Here is a 21457-nt window from a genome sequence, read left to right on the forward strand (position 1 = left end):
TTAGTCTAAACATCTGGCTGACTGTGCAACCAAGCCTAATAATAATAGTCCTGCTAGTATAGTTGTCTTTCATTGGTTTTTGGCATTCAACCAACCATCTTACCAGCCATTCAACCAACAGCCATCCAACCAACAATCCAAGCAGCCATCCAAGCAGCCATCCAAACAGCCACCCAACAATCCACCCAACCAGCCATCCAATCAACCATCCATCCAAACAACCTAACTACCATCCAACCATCTATACAACCATCTGTTGTACACAACCCCCAACCTACTAACATCCAAAACTAGGTATGCACGCCCCTTACCTCTTCAACACCAATCACTTCAGATCTCAAATGCAAATTGATAAATGCAAGAAGCATAGTCAACAAATTACCTGAATTTATCCTCTTATTAAACAGTGACACAATTGATATCATTTTTGTTTGTGAAACATGGCTGAACTCATCCCTTCCTGACTCCATTATCTCAAACAAAGAATATCAAGTCTATCGATCAGATCGTGAAAACCGAAGAGGTGGTGGAGTGGCTATCTTTTACAAAAAGTCACTGAATCTAAAAAATATCCAAGTAGCACATAAACTCTCTCTTCCTGAAACTATAGTATGCGACCTATCCCTTGACACTACTCTTCGATTCTTACTATGCTACAGAGCCCCTGACTATGACATTACCCATGCAAATATGCTAACCTCAATGCTAACATGGGCTACCTCTTGCCCATATCTTCTCATTTTCCTGGGTGACCTAAATCTACCTCTCATTAACTGGACAACTAATGAATGTTCAACTGACCCAATCCATACTACACTATACAACACTGTTACAAACCTAGGTCTTGAACAACTTGTAACTAACAATACAAGACTCAACAACTGCCTTGACCTCATCTTCTGCAACAATTCAAACTCAATTTACGGACTACAAATTAAAGAACCTTTTTCCAACAGTGACCACTGCATGATTGATTTTCGTCTCAATATACGTCCATACTTAAATCGTCATAACAACAGTACTCCCAACTACAACTTCAAAAAAGCCAATTACGACCTTATAAACAACGATCTTTCATTTCTGGACTGGCAAAATCTGTTTGCAACCTGCATAACCGCTGAAGACCACTATAGAGTCTTCCTACTTGAAATCAATAGAGTCATTAAACTATATGTACCACAAATGACTACCATGACCAAGAAAAACAAACTACCCATATCAATAAAAAAGCTTCAATCAAAAAAAAAAATCCCTCTGGAAAAGAAACAAAAAAGGCTATGTTACAAATTTCAAAAACCGCTACAGAAACATATGCAACCAAATAAAAACTGAATGCACAAATTACCACACCAAGCAAGAAGAGAACCTTCTGCGCACAAATTCCAATTGTGCCTTTTATAATTTTGTCAACAATAAACTTAAAGACTCAAGATCCATCCCACCACTAAAAGATTCTAACAACAAAGAATGCAATGACGAAACAGTCAAAGCAAACCTCTTCAACATTTTCTTTGGCTCAGTTTTTGTTAACTCCGATAACACATATCCGACATTCCATAAACGAACCAGCAATAATGACTATGATGATTTAACTCATATAGATTTCACAGAAGACAACGTTGGAAAAGCTCTTCACAACTTAAAACCATTGCTTTTTATTGGACCCGATGGACTATGTGCATACTTCTTAAAAAAACTTTCCATTAATATAGCAGAACCCCTAAGTATTATCTTTGATAAAGCTTTCACTACCAGTTCTCTTCCCAAACTTTGGTCACTAGCCACAGTCATCCCTATCTTCAAAAAAGGAGACCCCAGCTTAGTCGAAAACTACAAACCGATCTCCCTTTGCTGCGTCACCTGCAAAGTCATGGAATCTATCATCAATCAATCCATTATCTCACACTTAGAAACTAACAACCTACTCTCCAACAAACAATTTGGTTTCAGGAAAAAATTATCATGTAACTTACAACTTCTCCACTGCAAAAACATATGGACTTCAAATCTCGATCAAGGCAAATCAATAGATGCAACCTACATAGACTTCTGCAAAGCTTTTGACTCAGTAGCACACGATAAACTTCTCCTAAAACTAACATCCTATGGCATCTCAGGACCCCTCCACAAATGGATATCTGCTTTTCTGTCTAACAGACAACAAGTGGTCAAAATTGGCAATGCTCTATCAAATCCTATTCCTGTCAAGAGTGGCGTTCCTCAAGGCAGCGTCCTTGGACCAACACTCTTTATACTATACATTAATGATCTCTGACCACATCTCAAGTAATTGTGTTCTCTTTGCTGATGATGTCAAGCTATTTAACACCACAGACAATACTTCTATCATTCAAAACGACCTTGATCATCTATCCGCTTGGTCTAAAAATTGGCAGCTCCAAATTTCAACCAGCAAATGCTCAGTCTTACATATAGGAAAAAAGAACCCAAACACTAAATACATACTAGATGGACATTACCTTACAGACGACCCCCATCCCGTTAAAGACCTTGGAGTTTTCATGTCAAATGGATCTAAGTGCCAAAGCCCACTGCAACTACATAGCAAAAAAAGCTCTAAGAGTTGTAAACCTAATTTTGCGTAGCTTCTTTTTCAAAAACACCACACTACTAACCAGAGAATTTAAAACATTTGCTAGACCAATTCTAGAATACAGCTCGCCAGTTTGGAACCCTCACCACATCTCTGACATCAATACAATTGAACGTGTCCAGAAATATTTTACAAGAAGAGTTCTCCATTCCTCTGAAAACAACAAAATACCTTATCCCACCAGACTTGAAATCCTAGGCTTAGAAAACTTGGAACTCCGTCGCCTTCGACAAGACCTAAGTTTAACTCACAGAATCATCTATTGTAATGTCCTTCCGGTTAAAGACTACCTCAGCTTTAATTGCAATAATACTAGAGCAACTAATAGATTTAAACTTAATGTCAACCGCTTTAATCTAGATTGCAGAAAATATGACTTCTGTAACAGAATCATCAGTGTTTGGAATACTTTACCTGACTCTGTGGTCTCTTCCCATAATCCTAAAAACTTTATCCTAAAACTTTCTACTATTGACCTCACCCCATTCCTAAGAGGACCATAAGGGGCGTGCATAAGCGCACAAATGTGCCTACCGTTCCTGTCCTATTGTTTTTCTTTTCTTCTTCCTATATATATGCTTATACCTCCTTATATTTACTCATATATGTGTTTATTTACTATATAATCTTTTTGTATGATACCTACATATATTGTTGTGACAAAATAAAATAAATAAATAAAAATAAATAAATAAAAAAAGAAGCAAAACCTGGGTGGGAATACATTTCTCTTCCATCCAGCTGATTTCTGCTTGAAGTAACAAGGCCATCAGTTCTCTCCAGCTGAACATATTAATCTGTTTTATGTGTTCCACTGAATTTGCTGCCAATTAGCTGCCATTTGACTTATAAATTACCGTAAGTTAGTAAATAAAACCATGACTCCTGTCTTCAGTGATCAGTGTGAGCCTGAGAACAGAAGCCCTGCAGTCTGGAACCAGCTCTTTGTCCTCCAGGTGGATGGGCAGAATTGGTCCTGTTGGGCTCTGGGATTCACCAATGAACATAATATCTTTGTTGCTCTATTATCCTTCCTGGTGTGCTCCACGAGAGGTAGTCTTTGACTTACAACTACTATTAAGACCAAAATTTCTGTTGTTAAGTGAGACATTTGTTACGTGGTTTTTGCCGCATGTCAGGATTTTTCTTGCCATGGTTGTTAAGTGAATCCCTGCAGTTGATAAGTTAGTAACCTGGTTGTAAAGTAAATTTGGCTTCCTCCTTGACTTTGCTTGTGAAAAGATTGCGAAAGGGGATCACATGATCCTGAGGCACAGCAATGGTCATAAGTATGAACCAGTTGCCACGGATCTGAATTTTGATCAAATGATCATGGAAATGCTACGAAGGTTGTAACTATGAAAAATGGTCATAAGTCACTTTTTTCAATGCCCTTGTAACTTTGGACTAAATGAACTATTGTAAATTGAAGACTACCTGTATTCTCTTTCAGAACTTGAGAGTTTTCAGCCAGAGAGGGACCAGGAAATCCCCAAGCAAGTTTCCGTCCAGGAGACATTTAACTGAAATTAAAATTAAACACTTGGCTTTCATTGGAGGGCGTTAACGTGACTTAAATTTGAGCATCAGCAGCTTTCTGAATTATCATTTTATGATTGTAAGGAGAGAGAAGGGCTAAGATTGTGCAACATGCTGGATTAGGCTAAAAAGGGATTGAGAGGTTTATAATTCCAAAGAGTAGGAGCCCAGCCCTACAGGTTTGAGTGAATTCTGTCGACTAAGCAGCCAGATTAATGTAAACTGCCCAGAGTCACCCCGAGGCGAGATGGGTGGCAAACAAACTTAATATATTAATAAATAAAAACATGCCGTGGTTTAATTGGGTAGAATATATTTCCTACAAACATAGCAACTGTGCTTTCTGAACCTGACATTGGTATTTAGTACATTGTGTGAATTCAGCCTTGTTTTAGCAATAACCCCAACTCCTAAACTAGTTTGGTCCCTTTCTGCCCGAGCACCAGAGGTGGGTTTCAACAGATTCTGACCACTTCTGTAGAACTGGTAGCTGAAATTTTGAGTAGTTTGGAGAACCGGTAGTAAAAATTCTGACTGGCCCTGCCCCCATCTATTCTCTGCCTCTCAAGTCCCAGCTGATGGGAAGAAATGGGGATTTTGCAGTAACCTTCCCCTGGAGTGGGGTGGGAATGGAGATTTTACAGTATCCTTCCCCTACCACGCCCACCAAGCCATGCCCACAGAACTGGTAGTAAAATTTTTTGAAACCCACCACTGCCGGGCACCGAGGGGACATTTTGGAAACCGGTTGTGACAATGACTTCTCATTGTCTCAATGAATCTCATCCTGGCAGCTGAACATGATCTGGGGTCAAAGACATTGGAGGTGCGCCGAGACACTAAGAATGGCCGAAGTAGATGGAGACCTCTCCAGCCCGGAGCAGAGCAATTGCTACTCAATAAAGTAAGTCATCCTTCCTTCGTTTCTCTAACTGCCTCTGCCCTGACATAAGAGGGGTGTAAAATCTATCTCTATTGCAGGTTTGTCAGCTTTTGTATTACAGTTTTAGCCATTAGATTATGATATGTCATGGCAAAGTAAAAAATGCCACTTGGGCTTGAGATTGATCAGGGACTTGTAATCACCTTTCCTTCCGTTGGGATATTGGAGAGAAAAAAAACATTGGGGCAATTTTATTTATTTATTTATTTATTTATTTATTATTTATTATTTAAATTTTTATACCGCCCTTCTCCCGAGGGACTCAGGGCGGTTTACAGCCAGATAAAATGACAGTACTATTACAAAATAAATACTATTAAAATACCACTAAAAAACTTATTCAAATTGGCCGCAATTAAAATTTAGCAAATAATAAAACCCATTAAAAACCCATTCAAAACCCATTTAAAACCCCTTAAAAACCCACGAATTTAAAAAACTAATCCAGTCCTGCGCAGATGAACAAATAAGTTTTAAGCTCGCGACGGAAGGTTCGGAGGTCCGGAAGTTGACGAAGTCCTGGGGGGAGTTCGTTCCAGAGGCGAGCCCCCACAGAGAAGGCCCTTCCCTGGGTGTCGCCAGCCGACACTGTCTCGCTGACGGCACCCTGAGGAGTCCCTCTCTGTGAGAGCGCACGGGACGGTGAGAGGTATCCGGTAGCAGTAGGCGGTCCCGTAAGTAACCCGGCCCTATGCCATGGAGCGCTTTGAAGATGTTCACCAGAACCTTGAAGCGCACCCGGAAGGCCACAGGCAGCCAGTGCAGTCTGCGCAGGATAGGGGGCACACGGGGGCCACGAGGGGCTCCCTCTATCACCGCGCAGCTGCATTCTGACTAACTGAAGCCTCCGGATGCTCTTCAAGGGGAGCCCCATGTAGAGAGCATTGCAGTAATCCAGGCGAGACGTCACGAGGGCGTGAGTGACCGTGCACAGGGCATCCCGGTCTAGAAAGGGGCGCAACTGGCGCACCAGGCGAACCTGGTAAAAAGCTCTCCTGGAGACGGCCGTCAAGTGATCTTCAAAAGACAGCCGTTCATCCAGGAGGACGCCCAAGTTGCGCACCCGTTCCATCGGGGCCAATGACTCGCCCCCGACAGTCAGCTGAGGACTCAGCTGACTGTACCGAGATGCCGGCATCCACAGCCACTCTGTCTTGGAGGGATTGAGCCTGAGCCTGTTTCCCCCCATCCAGACCCGTCCGGCTCCCAAGCACCGGGACAACACTTCGATAGCTTCGTTGGGGTGGCCCGGTGTGGAAAAGTACAGCTGGGTGTCATCAGCGTACAGCTGGTACCTCACACCGAAGCCACTGATGATCTCACCCAGCGGCTTCATATAGATGTTGAACAGAAGGCGAGAGGATCGACCCTGCGGCACCCCACAAGTGAGGTGTCTGGGCCGACCTCTGCCCCCTGTCAACACCGTCTGCGACCGATCGGAGAGATAGGAGGAGAACCACCGATAAGCGGTGCCTCCCTCCCAATCCCTCCAACCGGCGCAGCAGGATACCATGGTCGATGGTATCAAAAGCCGCTGAGAGGTCTAATAGGACCAGGGCAGAGGGCATCCCTATCCCTGGCCCTCCAGAGATCATCCACCAACGCGACCAAAGCCGTCTCAGTGCTGTAACCGGGCGGAAGCCAGACTGGAACGGGTCTAGATAGACAGTTTCATCCAGGTGCAAGGAAACTGATATGCCACCATACTCTCTACAACCTTCGCCACGAAGGGAAGGTTGGAGACCGACGATAATTACCTAAAACAGCCGGGTCAGGAAGGCTTCTTGAGGAGGGGTCTCACCACCGCCTTTTTCAAGGCGGTCGGAAAGACTCCCTCCACCAAGGAAGCGCTCATAATAGCCTGGAGCCAGCCTCGTGTCACCTCCTGAGTGGCCAGTACCAGCCAGGAGGGGCACGGGTCCAGTAAACATGTGGTGGCATTCAACCTCCCCAGCAGCCTGTCCATGTCCTCGGGAGCGACAGGGTCAAACTCATCCCATAAAATATCCCCAAGACCACCCTCAGCCGTCTCACCCGCGTCACTGCAATCTTGATCTAGACCCTCCCGAAGCTGAACGATTTTATCGTATAGATAACCGTTAAACTCCTCAGCACGTCCCTGCAACGGGTCATCCCGCTCCCCCTGATGTAAAAGGGAGCGAGTCACCCGAAACAGGGCGGCTGGGCGGTTATCTGCCGATGCAATGAGGGAGGAGGCGTAGCTACGCCTCGCTTCCCTCATTGCCACTAGGTAAGCCCTAGTATAGGACTTCACTAGTGTCCGATCAGCCTCCGAACGGCTAGACCTCCAGGAACTCTCTAGGCGTCTTCTCCGGCGCTTCATCCCCCTCAACTCCTCGGAGAACCAAGGAGCCGGTTGGGACCTGCGCCGGGTCAGAGGCCGCAAAGGCACGACACGGTCTAAGGCCCCCGCCGCGGCCCGTTCCCAGGCCGCAACAAGTTCCTCAGCCGAGCCGTGAGCCAGACCGTCAGGAAATGGCCCAAGCTCCGTCTGGAACCCCTCCGGGTCCATCAGGCGCCTGGGACGGAACCAACGTATCGGCTCCGTCTCCCTGCGGTGGTGAATGGCGGTCAGAAAGTCCAGGCGAAGAAGAGTGATCTGACCATGACAAAGGTTCAATGACTATTTCCTTTAAGTCCAGATCTCTCAACCACTGACCAGAGACAAAAACCAAGTCCAGAGTGCCACCCCCGATGTGAGTAGGGCCATCCACTACTTGGGTCAGGTCCAAGGCCGTCATGGAGGCCATGAACTCCCGAGCTGCCGTTGATGACGAGCCGGAAGATGGCAAGTTAAAATCCCCCATGACTAAGAGTCTGGGGGTCTCAACTGCCACTCCAGCCAGCACCTCCAAGAGCTCGGGCAGGGCAGCTGACACGCAGCAAGGAGCCAGGTACGTGATCAGCAAACCCATCTGACACCTATGGCCCCATCTCACAAGGAGGGATTCACACCCGGCAATCTGAGGTACAGTGGTCTCCCTCGGCTCTAGACTCTCTCTAATCACAACCGCCACCCCCCCACCCCTACCCTGAGCCCTCGGCTGATGGAATGCACGGAAGCCCGGCGGGCACATCTCGACAAGGGGCACTCCCCCTTCCGTGCCCAGCCAGGTTTCCGTAACGCCTATAAGGTCCGCAGCGCCCCCCTGAATAAGATCGTAGATTAGGGGGGCCTTATTGACTACGGACCGTGCGTTGCATAACATCAGCCGAAGGCCCAGGCTCTGAGGGTCTTGACCATCCGGGAACGGAAAAGGGCGAGGATCGGGCGCGATCCCCTGCAAACATCGAGCGCGCCCCCCCCTAGGACGATATGATCCCCCCCTTCCGCCATATCTGCCCCTCCCACTTACCGTGCAAATCGAACCACCCTCACCAACAGGAACGTAATCTCCCCCCCTAACCTCCGAACCCGTTAAAAAACCGTCACGAGCACGCGCAGGGACTGGCTCCCCACCCGACGGGCTACCCCCGACGCCCGCCCTAACCCTCCCTCCCCTTAAAACCCTATCTAAAAACCCCCAAAGGCTCTTTTTTTTCGCATGCCACCTCTGTGGGTCCCAAGACCCGTCATTGAGGCCGGCCCTTGATAGTGCGGCGGGCCATTCCTGCGAGGCGGGGGCACCTCGCAGGCGCAAGAGTTCAAGTGCTGAATATCGCATAAATAAAGTGCATAAATAGAGGATAGAGGCCGACGAGAGGCGATGCTGTCCGGAGTGGTCAAATGTCATGCCAAAATCAAATGGACACCCATTGACTAATGATGATCAAATGGTGGCTGGCTTAAAGATGACGAAGGCTGGAACATAGGCAGAGCAAAGTCCATGATGACAAAGGTACTACTGCTCTGCCCAGAGCTCAGTCCTAAAGTCCATGACCTGGGGGAGGTGGTATTACTCTCCCTAACAGCGGTGTCCACAGATGTTTCCAATTAGATGTTTCCAAGTAAACAAGTCCAGAAAGTTACGTCCAGAAATAAGAATAAAAATAGAACTCCCTGTAGATCACAGATCGGTCTCCAGTCTTCTTCCACGGCCATTTTCCAGTTGTCTGCAGCTTTGATCCCCCCACAGAAATAACCTGAGCAATGTGCTGGGGCCATTCATTTTTTACAAAGTGGCTTCCAATTTATAGCATAACTGTTTCCCTCTCAGGTGAATTTGGAATTCACGGTGATATACAGAACCTTACAATAGCTTTCCTGTGGTCATAGACCCAAGTTAGGAAAAACAAGACCATTTGCCAAGAGTTTTAACTAAATATATAATAATATATAATATAAAAATATAATGAAATAATAAAATAAAAATGTATTTATATTAGACACACACACACATACAAAGACACACGTTTATGCTAAGGTTAAGCTAGATGTAGAGAACTTAGGCAATGTGTCATGGATCCACCCCCAGTCCCGTCTCTTGGGACGTGAGCTTAGAGGAGGAGGAAGAGTTTTAGTTGGCAGAGAAAAGTGCAGGGCTGAATGGTGGCCCGGATTGGGGCTTAGAGAGTGCTAGTCTGACGGAGCAGCCTCAGCTGGGTCAACCGGGCGACTGACAGGCTGAGGCTGAGCGAGGCGAGCTGCAGCTGCAGTGAGTTGGCCAGGAGGTTCCCGGCGAGGAACAGGAGTAGCTGCCGCCTGTTAGTGAGGAGGAGGAGGTGTTGGAGTCTACACCTCCTCCCAATCCAAGGAGACGTAGGGCAGAGAGGAGACAGGCACAAAGCCGGTTGTCTAGACTACTTGCAAGGAGGCAACCTCATCCCTTGTGAAGGGCCACCTATAGGTACTTGATCCCACCCAAGGACTGGAGAGTTCCTGGAGCAACGTGCCCAGTTTTGTGCCTTGTGTGTTTGTGGCCAGTATCCTGACCTGTTTGACCTGTGGATTGTTTTCCTGGATTTTGTGTGTGCCCGTTGGACTTGGTTTACTCGGTGATTCTTGCAGTGCTAAGCTCGGAATCCGAACTTGCACAATGAAGTTGCTTTCCAAGGACTTGTTTGTGGGGGTTGAATAAACACTTGTTTGTGTGTGTGAGGGGAGCAGTGCAAAACACAATGGCCTTAAAGTGCAGGAGGAAAATTATTACCAAGGCAACAGTCAGATAAAAGAGTACTGGTCCCAGGGCAAGAAGGTAGTGTGAATAAAAGTCTCAGACATGCTATTCCTAGTTCACACAAAGATAAAGTGAGGGAGGAGGAGGCACATTCAGTCTTCCACAATTCTGTCACTATATCTTGTCCGTTAAAATTAGTTTCAGATTTATATAGCCTTGGTTTCTTGATCTGATCTGGATTATAGGATTGAAACTAAGATCCATTGTGTTTGGATTTGGCCAAGTTGGACCATATCTATATTTTGTTTTATCTAGGCCAGCTTTCTCCACAGGGTTCCTTCTAGAGATCTTCTCTGTGTTCCAAATTGATCCTCCTGGGCTGTTTTCTTTGCTTGAGAGATCTTCCCAATGTTCCAGAACTGAGTCTGAAGATGTAAGGATTGCCTTTCCTCCTAACTTAAGAAAGTGAAAACTCTTGAAACGGAGTATTTCAAAAGGAACCTTTTATTAAGCAGATGTGACAGCAATGGATTCAAAGCAATGTCTGAATTAGGCAAGACAAGTAGGATTAAAGCAGTAGAGACCTCTCCTTTAGCCAGAATGCAGATTTTAGCCAATACACAAGTGTGAAGATTTTTCTTTACCAGCTGCCCTGAGAATCAGAGAAACATGTATTCCCATTGCTATCCTCCATTATCCTTTAAAGTGAAACAGCCCACATGGCCATCATAAACATTCCCCAAAGGTAAGGAGATCTCAGAGCGCTTTGGCGCCAGGATAGCCAGGATATAGGTTGTAAAATATGTGTTGACACAGGCAATGCTAATAAATCGAATCCAAGGACCCCCTTCTCCCAACTGAATGGCAATATCACTTTTAGGGATCTGACAGAAGACTTCTCTGTGTTCTGGATTTGTGTTTCAAATCTGTGCTCCAGAGGTCTTCTCCATTTTCCACATCTGTGTCCCCGAGGACCGATTGGCATTCAAAGCATCTGGAGGGCACCAAGTTAAGGAGAAGATCTGACGAATGGAAGCCAAGACAGACAATGGTCTATAACAGTTTATTTATGTGGAATTGGCAGGCCTTTTTGGGTGGGTGGATCAAAATATAGGCATAAAGATTGTATCTTAGATTGAGGGATACTCAGATGGTTAGGAGTACTAGAAACATGCAGGGAAGTGCCTGGGAAGAAACATGCAGCTTTCTCCATGAACATCCTGTGGTTTTCTCTATGGAGAGTCTCAATCCTCCAGGTCATGGCTGTCCCAAAGGTATTTTTCCCCCCCAAAAGGCACGTTGGACTTTCTTGGTTCTTTGAAAATGTTTTGCTTCTCATCAATTCTGAAAAAGCTTCTTGGATGAGAGGCTAATTGTTTTCAAAGAAAGAACCAAGAAAGGACCAAAGCACCTTTGGAACATGCTGTGGCTTTTACCAGTGTGATAAAATTCCAGCAGGGAGAACGAGTGGCTCTGGCTCGGCTAAGCAGGGAAACAAAGATTTTTGCATTCTGGTGTCAACAAACAAGAAGTGGCATAGTGTTGATCAAAAGACCAGTTTTCTTCTGAGCTCTAAATCCTGGCTGCTTCCTTGAGCTCCTGTATCAGGCCAGCAAGGGGTTGATTTCAAATTCTGGAGTCCTTCTCCTCCCTACAGTGTCCTGGGTGCCTGAAGCTTTGCTTGATTCGGGTGCACAGTCCTGGTTGGCTTCGGATGAGCTTCTACAGAATTACAGGTAGTCCTTGACTTAAGACTGATTGTTTAACAACCATTCGAAGTTATGATGGACTACGACCTATCCTCAAAGTTACTATAAGTAGTCCTCGACTTACAACAGTTCATTTAGTGGTCGTTCAAAGTTAACATGACACTGACAAATTTGACTCATGACTGTTTTCACAATTTCAACCTTTGCAACATCCCCATGATTATGTGATCAAAATTTGGACGCTTGGCAACTGGTTCATATTTGTGACAGTTGTAATGTCCCAAGGCCATGTGATCCATTCAACAACCATGACAAGACAGATTGTAAAATGGAGCAAAACTCACTTAACAAATGTCTCACTTGGCAAGAGAAATTTTGAGCTCAATTGTGCTCGTAAATTGAGGACTATCTGTACTGTTGCACGTGCATGTATGCTCTCTCACACACATACATCATGTGGTCACATCTCAGGTGCTTGGCAGCTGGCTTGCATTCATGTTCAGTTGTAGGGTCCCACGTGACTGGAATTTGTGGCTTTTTTTTTGCCAAATTCTTGCATATTTTGTTGCTTTCCAGCATAAGGGAAGCTGATTTCCTTAAGGACCACATGGTTTGCTTTACAAGCGTAGTGATCTGCTTTATGACCATCATAAAAATGGCCGTAAAATCAAATCTGGTCATGTGGCATCTCGACTTATGACCACAGCAACTTAATGACCAAAATTCCAGGCTGCATTGTGGTTGCTAGTCAAGGACTGCCTGTAAAGCTGTCATTGTCATTCAACCTGATTGACGTTTTATGCTCTTCCTTTACCTGCTACCTTGCAGCTGGCATTAGAGATGCACCCAGCTAGGGAAACAGTTGTATATGCAGGGAATAGCAAAAATCTAAACAAGGAAAATAGCAGTTTTGTTCCCCCAGAGAAGAAATGATGTTAAATAGCTTATCTTCTGGTAGGGTATATAAGCCATTATCTGGGGAGGCTGTTAACTTCATTATATCATAAGATAATGTTACTATTTGAGGGAACTGGAGCAATGCAGTCTGTCTCCGATCAGCCAAATTTAATAAATCAAAACCTTTTTGTTCTCCAGTCACGTACAGCCAACCTGCTATAAATTAACCAATTTACTCTATGGCTTGTTGGCCTTGTGGCCAGATGAAGCACACTTTTGGAGCAGGAGCGCCTTCTCTTGGGGATCATTACTCTCTCAGTCTTTCTGACCGCATTGGGATGGATGAAATGGAAGGTTTTTTATTGAGATTTTGCAGAACGAAAACAGAAGAGAAAACTGCAATTAACTTGAGTGGATTTCTTTGGTGAAAACAGTCCAAGGCTGAGCAATCCTTTGTGGTTTGGGGTGTGGTTGACAAAGGATCTATATGAAGGTTTCTAGCTTTCCGCTTTTAAAATGGTTCAGAAGGGATTAAAATAGGAAAAAAATTAACAGAAAAGAAACCCCATAAAATTTCTTCTCTATTTTATATATGCTCCCAAAGTGCTTTGCCACTATTGTCTCACAAATGGTTTTCTCAGCTCTGCAGTGGAGCCTCCGCACTTTGCATGTTCCCATGGTCTCTCATTCAAGTAATAATCAGGCCTAGTGTGGCTTTCTAGTTCCTGGGGTCAGCAGGTCAGATACTATCACCTGCTCTGGCTGGACATCAGTATATTGAAGATAGTTATGAGGAGCAGAACAGACACTAAAACAGATGCAGATAAAGAATCTCAAAGAGTGAATGAAAAATAGGAATAACACTGAGATGTTTGCAGCTGGATCACTTGGGGGTCTTCTACCCCAACCCCCTGCCCACAGCAAGAGTCCTTATACCATCCCGAATAAATGCAAATCATTTTTTTCATCATTGTCGTAACTTTGAATGGTCATAAGCTGAAGACTACCTGTCGTGTCCCACTCCTCCGCTGACGGCCGGGTCAGGGAAATCCAAATCAGGCTTGCCTCTGCAGCTCTGCCCAAAGTCCTAGCAAAGTCCTCAGAGCAGGCAGGAGACCAGTAAGTGACTTCAGCAAGATAAGTTCGACTTTGCCTGACTCAGAGACTGCCAGAAAGCAGATCCTTTATATAGGCCATGGGGTGTGGCTCCATGACTCAGCACTCATTAAGGCCTGCCCCTCCCTTCCTTCTGTTGCCTCCGCCTATCCAGTCTTCTGATGCGAGGGTCACTCCAATCAGCAGCTGTTGGAAATAAACTTTCCTCAGGCTCACATGCTGTGGAGGAGGGGGAGGGGTCTAGCTGCTCCGTTTGCCTGGGCATGGAGCCAGGGCTGGGGCCGGGAGATGCCCCCTCCTCTGCAGCTTGTCTGGGCATGGAGCCAGGGCTGGGGCCGGGGGGTGCTCCCTCCTCTGCAGCCTGCTTGGGCATGGAGCCAGGGCTGGGACCGGGAGATGCCCCCTCCTCTTCAGCTTGTCTGGGCATGGAGCCAGGGCTGGGGCCGGGAGGACATTCTTCAGCGTTCGGAAGCAGATAAGCAGACCCCGGCTGCGGTGAGAGCGGGCAAGACACAACACTACCTGAATTTCAGTCTAGGCATTGTATTGTGTAACCCACGTTAGTCGTGATCTAAAGACATGCTATGTAAATCTGATATGACTCGCAGTATGACGGAGTTTGTATACAGCTAATCCTTGACTTACGACCACAATTGAGCCCAAAATTTCTAAGTGAGCCATTTCTTACATGAGCTTTGCCCCATCTTGTGACCTTTCTTGCGACAGTTGTTAAGTGAATAGTTGAGTGAAACTGACTTCCCCCAATGACTGTGCTTGTCAAAAGGTTGCAAAAAGAGATCGCGTGATCCCAGGACACTGCAACCGTCATAAATACAAGTCAGTTGCCAAGCGTGTGAATTTTGATCACGTGACCATGGGGACGCTGCAAGGCTCATAAGTGTGAAAAATGGTCGTGAGTCACTTTTTTCAGTGCTGTTCTAACTTTGAACAGTCACTAAAACAACTGTTGTAAGTTGAGAACTACCTGTACTCTCTTTGTGCGAACCCAGTTAATTTTAATATATATGACCAGCCAGGGGAAAAGAATTCACAGCTTAGCAAGAGGTGTTCCGGAGTCAGAATTAAGAGCAAGATTTTAGCTGGGTGTTGTGTCTTGCCCGCCCTCAGAGCAGCCGGGGCCTTCTTACCTGCTCCCCAACACTGAGGAATGTAAGCCTCCCGGCCCAAGTCCTGGCTCCATGCCCCCACAAACTGCAGAAGAAGGAGCATCTCCCTGCCCCAGCCCTGACTCCATGCCCAGGCAAACGGAGCAGCTAGACCCCTCCCCCTCATCCACAGCAGGTGAGCCTGAGGAGGGTTTACTCCCAAGAACAGCTGATTGGAGTGACCCTCGCATCAGAAGATTGGAGAGGCGGAGGCAACAGAGGGAAGGGAGGGGCAGGCCTTAATGAGTGCTGAGTCATGGAGCCACACCCCATGGCCTATATAAAGGAGCTACTTTCTGGCAGTCTCTGAGTCAGGCAAAAGTCAAACTTATCTTGCTGAAGTCACTTACTGGTCTCCTGCCTGCTCTGAGGACTTTGCTAGGACTTTGGGCAGAGCTGCAGAGGCAAGCCTGATTCGGATTTCCCGGACCCAGCCGTCAGCGGAGGAGTGGGACACGACACTGGGTGCATAAAGAGTGCTCTGCCTCTCAAAATATAAGGGCAGCTGGTTAACTCTGGACCAATGTGTCATTTCTCACATCTGTTCCTACAAGACATTAGCTCTGTTTTCAGCCATTGATTTAAAACTCCTGAACTTGGTACTACCCAGTTTGGTCTAGTGGTTAAGGAACCAGGCTAGAAAGCCGGAGACTGTGAGTTCTACCCCGCCTTAGCCATAAAAGTTGGCTGGATGACTTTGGGCCAATCACCAGGAGACAGTGAGTTCTAGTCACGCCTTAGGCATGATAAACAGCTAGTGACCTGGGGCCAGTCCTTCTCTCTCAGCCGAACCCACCTCACAGGATTGTTGTTGTGTGAAAAATAGGAAGCATGTTGGATATGTTTGCCGCCTGGAGTTTTTTTTGAAAAAATATTAAAGGTGGGGTATAAAAATCAATCAATCAATCAATACTCTCTTTTTTGCTGCTGGAGATTGTGCTGGGCAGAACCTTCATTCCCAGGTTTTGTAGGGTTTTGAGGTCACCCCTTCCATGTTAAAAATGCAAGAGGTTTTGCATGAATGTATGAAGGGTCTATGACAATTCACCACGGCCGACTTGCCACGTCCAGCTCACCACGTCCAATTAGCCGCAGCCAACTTGCCGTGGGATAACTCACTGCAGGGCAAGAGTTACACTAATAGCAAAGAAATGGTGGAAAAGAATCATTAAAGAAAGGATGCAAAAAGAGGGACAGAATGAAATGTGAATGACGTTAAAATATTTATTTATTTATTTATTTTAAATAATTAAATCGAATTGTTAAATTGTTCTGCTGTGAGTTGACCAGGGCATGTTGTCCCATGCCAAGTTGGCCGTGGTGAATTGGCCATGGTGTTGTGTCTGTGCCCCCCCGAGCCGGGCCCCCTGCCAGAAAGTGACTTGGAAAGTGAGGGGGAAGGGCCGTCAGGACTTACCTCGGGAGCACTGGCTTCCCTGGCTCAGCTCCAGGAGCCAGAGGCAGGCCAGGTGGAGGAGAGAACAAGGCCTCCATCCCCTGACTCTCCCCCCCCCAGGCCACGCCTTCAGATCCAGCTTATGGCAATCAAACTTGGTTGGACCCTAGGTTTTGTAGGCAGGAGAGGCGGGAACAACAGAAGCAGGGGTGAGGCAGACCTAGGAAGTGCTGAGTCATGGTGCCACACCCCACAGGATATAAAGGCAGCCAGAGCTGCTGTGCCTCTTCGTAGCAGGCAAATCAACTGATTAACTAAGAGCTGAAGTTTGTTCCTGGGTGACTCATAGGCGTCGAGGGAGATAACAGAGACACTTGGCAGACGCTTGCTATTTTGCTGCCAGAGCTGATAGTGCCGGCTAATTAAGCCATCACTCAGACGGAGGCGAAGGAGGACAGAACACATGGAGAGTTTCACGCAGCGGTGCATGAATCCATGAACTACAGCCTACAATCGGTCTTGATGGCTGAAAGGTATTTTTGGGGGAATGGATATGGGGGGGGGGTAATCTAAATCATAGCTATTCAAGATCATAGTTTTAGTCTGTTTTAAAAACAGAACAAATTACCTTCAGGTAAATGCCATTAGGAATGAATTTTTGTAGATGTGGGATTCTGTAAACCTTGCGTACCATAATGGGCTGTGAGAATAACTTTGAGGGACAGGAGGAAGAGAGCTACAAACGAGAACTGTTCAGATAAGAGAAATCTGAGTCCAAAGCAGAATTGTAATTACAGAAAGAGTCTCAGATTTGATCTTGTCTTTACGATAAAGGCAGGAGCAGGGAGGGACATTGAGCAAGATTCTGTTATTGTGTCCTTATAATAAAAGTAGTTTTTATATTCATAAATTTGGTTTCCTGGTCTGGGTTATGTTTTTCACACAACTGTTGCAGTCTCCCCTTGGTCACATGATCAAAATTCAGATGCTTGGTAACTGGTTCATATTTATGACGGTTGCAGTGTCCCAGGATTATGTGATTCCCTTTTGTGACCTTTTGACAAGCAAAGTCAATGGGAAGCCAGATTCACTTAACAACAGGTTACTAACTTGTCAACTGTAGTGATTCACTTAACAACTGTGGCAAGAAAGGTTGTGAAATGGGGCAAAATTCACTCAGCAAATGTTTCACTTAGCAACAGAAGTGTTGGTCTCAGTTGTGGTCGCAAGTTGAGGACTACTTGTAGCATTAGCCGGATCTGAACAGAGATTTATTTCAGCCAAGAATTGGGCTGGGAGATTTGAGCAGGATAATTAAGCTCTGAGTTTTATTGGCGTTCCAGATCTGATGACTGTGTATCATTCACAGAGTTTGGATTGTTTAAACATCCCACATTTGACCTTCTCTAAAAAAAAAAGACATGGAAGAACAAAATGAAAACAGTCCTATAAATGGAAGAGGGGAGAGAAATGGATAATTAGGAGTTCAAATTGAGGTGGGTGAACTCATACCTGCTCTGTGTTGAGTTATTTGGAAGAAATAAAAATTAAACTACCGCTGTGCCCAAATCTGCCCCTCCGTTTCTGAAAAGGTTTCCTCCCCTGCGGAAGAGGCCTTTGTCTTTTAACATTGCTAGCAGAGTTGAAAGAAGAATCTTCCTTTTCATCAGGAGAATCTTCACATGAGTGTCCCTGCTTGAAAGTATTTAAAGTGGCACTTTGTCTCCAACAAGCGTTCCTAAATATACACCGTGCCTCTCTTAGTCTGATGAGAACTGCATTGCACTGTTTTAATTTTGTGCTATAACGGGAGCTGCTATCTGGCAGTGTATATATATATATTTATAAGTAAATATCCCTTTCTGCAGCAGGTTTACATTCATCAGAGAGATGAAGCCAGTTGCTGCTAATTGCCAACATCTGAGTTGGTAATTTCTTCTTCCTCTGGAAAGGAAGGTTCTGGGGTTTTTTCTTATTCCACAGAAACTTGAGAACTTATTTCAATTCTTCTCCCTCCCCCTGTTCACTTCCTCCCCTTCCCTCTCTTGTTGCCCCTCCCTCTCTAACCCTGCTGGAGGTCAAGAGCGTCTGCAGGGTATGGTCCAAAATGCCAAGATGTTCTCCACAAGGCTGGGATAGGAGCTGTGCCTGCCCGTATGTCACATGTGCAAAGAAAAGCATAGGCTGGGCTTCAATTAGAACAATTAGAGCGCGGGCGGGAAGGGACCTCAGAGGCCTTCTAGACCTGATCAAAGCAGGAGACCTTACACCATCCTGATCAAATGTTTGTGCAGTCTGTCGTGTCCCCCTCCTCCGCTGACGGCCGGGTCAGGGAAATCCGAATCAGGCTTGCCTCTGCAGCTCTGCCCAAAGTCCTAGCAAAGTTCTCAGAGTAGGCAGGAGACCAAAAAGTGACTTCAGCAAGATATGTTTAGACTTTGCCTGACTCAGAGACTGCCAGAAAGCAGATCCTTTATATAGGCCATGGGGTGTGGCTCCATGACTCAGCACTCATTAAGGCCTGCCCCTCCCTTCCTTCTGTTGCCTCCGCCTATCCAGTCTTCTGATGCGAGGGTCACACCAATCAGCAGCTGTTGGAAATAAACTTTCCTCAGGCTCACATGCTGTGGAGGAGGGGGAGGGGTCTAGCTGCTCCGTTTGCCTGGGCATGGAGCCAGGGCTGGGGCCGGGGGGTGCTCCCTCCTCTGCAGCCTGCTTGGGCATGGAGCCAGGGCTGGGGCCGGGAGATGCCCCCTCCTCAGCCTGTCTGGGCATGGAGCCAGGGCTGGGGCCGGGAGGACATTCTTCAGCGTTCGGAAGCAGATAAGCAGACCCCGGCTGCGGTGAGAGCGGGCAAGACACAACACAGTCTGTTCTTGAAAACCTCCAGTGTTGGGGCTCATACAACTCCAGGAGACAAACTGTTCCATTGGTAAATAGTTCTCACTTTCAAAAAAATTTCTCCTGACTTCGAGGTTGGCAGCTGTACCACACTACTGGCTCATACTTAAATGGTTTTCCACTAGGATATTTAGGTCCCTCTGCTACTATTGCTACTATTGAACCAGGTACCACCCCTTCGATACCTGTTGGTTTTTTCCTGTCCAAGTGCAGGACTGTATTTTTCTCACCACTGAATCACATCTCTCCCCTCATCTAGATCATTTAGTCAAGTCAGAACTTTATGGCACTCCATTGTGTGCTTCCCTCCCCACTCACGTGTGGCTGTAGTTCCAGCGAAGGCTACACGCTGAGTGCAGTTGGTCAGCCCAATTGTGAATCCATCTGACGGTGATGTTGCCTATCCCACATTGTTCTATCTTACCAAAAGTAGATTGTGGTCTTCTTTGTCAAATGCCTTTCTGCAGTGATCCCCAACCTTTCTGGTTTTGTGGACCAGTGGTGCTGGGGAGGGGGGATGGTTCCGTGCGTAGGTACCCATGTGTGGATTAGCACACAAGAATGCACGCCTGCTACTCGCACAAGTGGAGCAGTGTGTGCTTGTGCACTCGCCTGCCACTTGCATGGCCCGGTTCCAAACGGGCCACAGCCCGATACCAGGCCGCAACCTGGGGGTTGGAGACCCATGCCTTACTGAAGTCCAAGTATACTATGTCCACAGCATTTCTCTGATCCACTAACTGTTGGATAAATTACATGCTACTGGTCACTAAATTGCATGTATCTTAACCTTTCATCCCATAAATACCTCTGAAACAGGGATAATTTATTATATTCCCAAGTCAGATGGCTGGAAAAAGAATTCACGTGTGCATCCCGTAATCACACAACTAAGTGCCAAAATTCCAAGGGAGAGCTTTTCTTTATTTCTTTGAAAGAAATTCTGAAAGCAAATTGTCTTTCCTCTTTTAAAGAAGGGCCAGAGGGAAGAGGGATTGAGGACGTTTCTTTTATTTTTATTTTTTCAGGGCAGTGGCATTAAAGAGGTCTGGGACAAACAGAGGTGGCCCTGTGGGACACCTCCTCTCCAGGCTGAGATTGATCTGTTTGCCTGCCTGCCTCGTGAGCATTTTGTTATTTGCCTCTTCAGAATCATTTCCTTCCACCACTCATGCCCCTCCTCCAAATCCTAAAGATTGCACAGAGAGCCAGGAATACGCACGTTGCTATATGACGACCAAAATCCTGTGTGTCTTTCTCTCCGTGTGCATTTCTCACACACACACACACAGAGGATCTGCAGAAAGCCTGCTTTCTAAAAAGCCCTCTGTGCTAATAGCAATCAAAGAAGGCAGGTCTGCCGCAGAGGAAAGTTATTTAACATTCACCAAGGGTGCCCAGATCTCTCTAAGCCTCCCAGCCTATTTCTGATGGCTGAAGGGGGAAGGATCCCCCGGGAGCCCGGCCATTAGTCCTCTGCCTTTCTGGGGGAAGAGCTGATGAAGCAAATGTCCATAAAGGAAAGGAAAGCTTGCAGATGCTCTTTTCTCCAGGGAAGCACTAGCAGGATCCTTTGACCCGCATATTTCCCAATTTTAGAGAAACGGAAGGTCAAGGATGGGAGGGCATTCTGCCCCAACCTTAGAGGCCATTTATTTTGCACTCCTCTTAGGCGTGCCGATTGAGCATTTTCTTCAGAGGGTGAATCTTTCTCTGCCTTAGTTTCTGTTTCTTGCTGTTTTTTTAAAATGGCCCTGTAATTCTCTCCTCTATTTTGGGACCAGGAAGATACTAGATCAAGGTTTCTCAACCTTGGCAGCTTGAAGATGTGTGGACTTCGACTCCCAGAATTCCCCAGCCAGCTGGGGTGGGGGGGAGAGGGGGGAGTAGGTGGATGGATGGTTGGATGGATGGATGGAGTAAGATAGACAGACAGACAGAGGTAACTGGATGGATTAAGATAAATGATAGAGAGAGAAAGAGAGAGAGAGAGAGATAGTAATGTAGGAAGGTAAGTAAGTACATGGATGGATGGATTTAGATAGTTAGATGGAAATAGAGATGATGTATGTATGCATGTATAGACAGACACATAGAT

General features: G+C 46.1%; 1 protein-coding gene across 5 annotated transcripts in view; it reads left to right on the forward strand.

The window, feature by feature from the left end:
- ARHGEF9 (Cdc42 guanine nucleotide exchange factor 9) overlaps window positions 1–21457 on the forward strand; it is a 369419-nt gene that overhangs the window by 50318 nt on the left and 297644 nt on the right. For all 5 annotated transcript variants that reach the window (XM_058154714.1, XM_058154711.1, XM_058154715.1 and 2 more), the window contains one exon: window positions 4948–5057. In XM_058154714.1, coding sequence (XP_058010697.1) covers window positions 4948–5057 — 110 coding nt within the window. The remainder of the gene's footprint in view (window positions 1–4947; window positions 5058–21457) is intronic.

This window comes from Ahaetulla prasina, chromosome 11 (assembly GCF_028640845.1).
Source record: "Ahaetulla prasina isolate Xishuangbanna chromosome 11, ASM2864084v1, whole genome shotgun sequence".
NCBI classification, from domain to species: domain Eukaryota; kingdom Metazoa; phylum Chordata; class Lepidosauria; order Squamata; family Colubridae; genus Ahaetulla; species Ahaetulla prasina.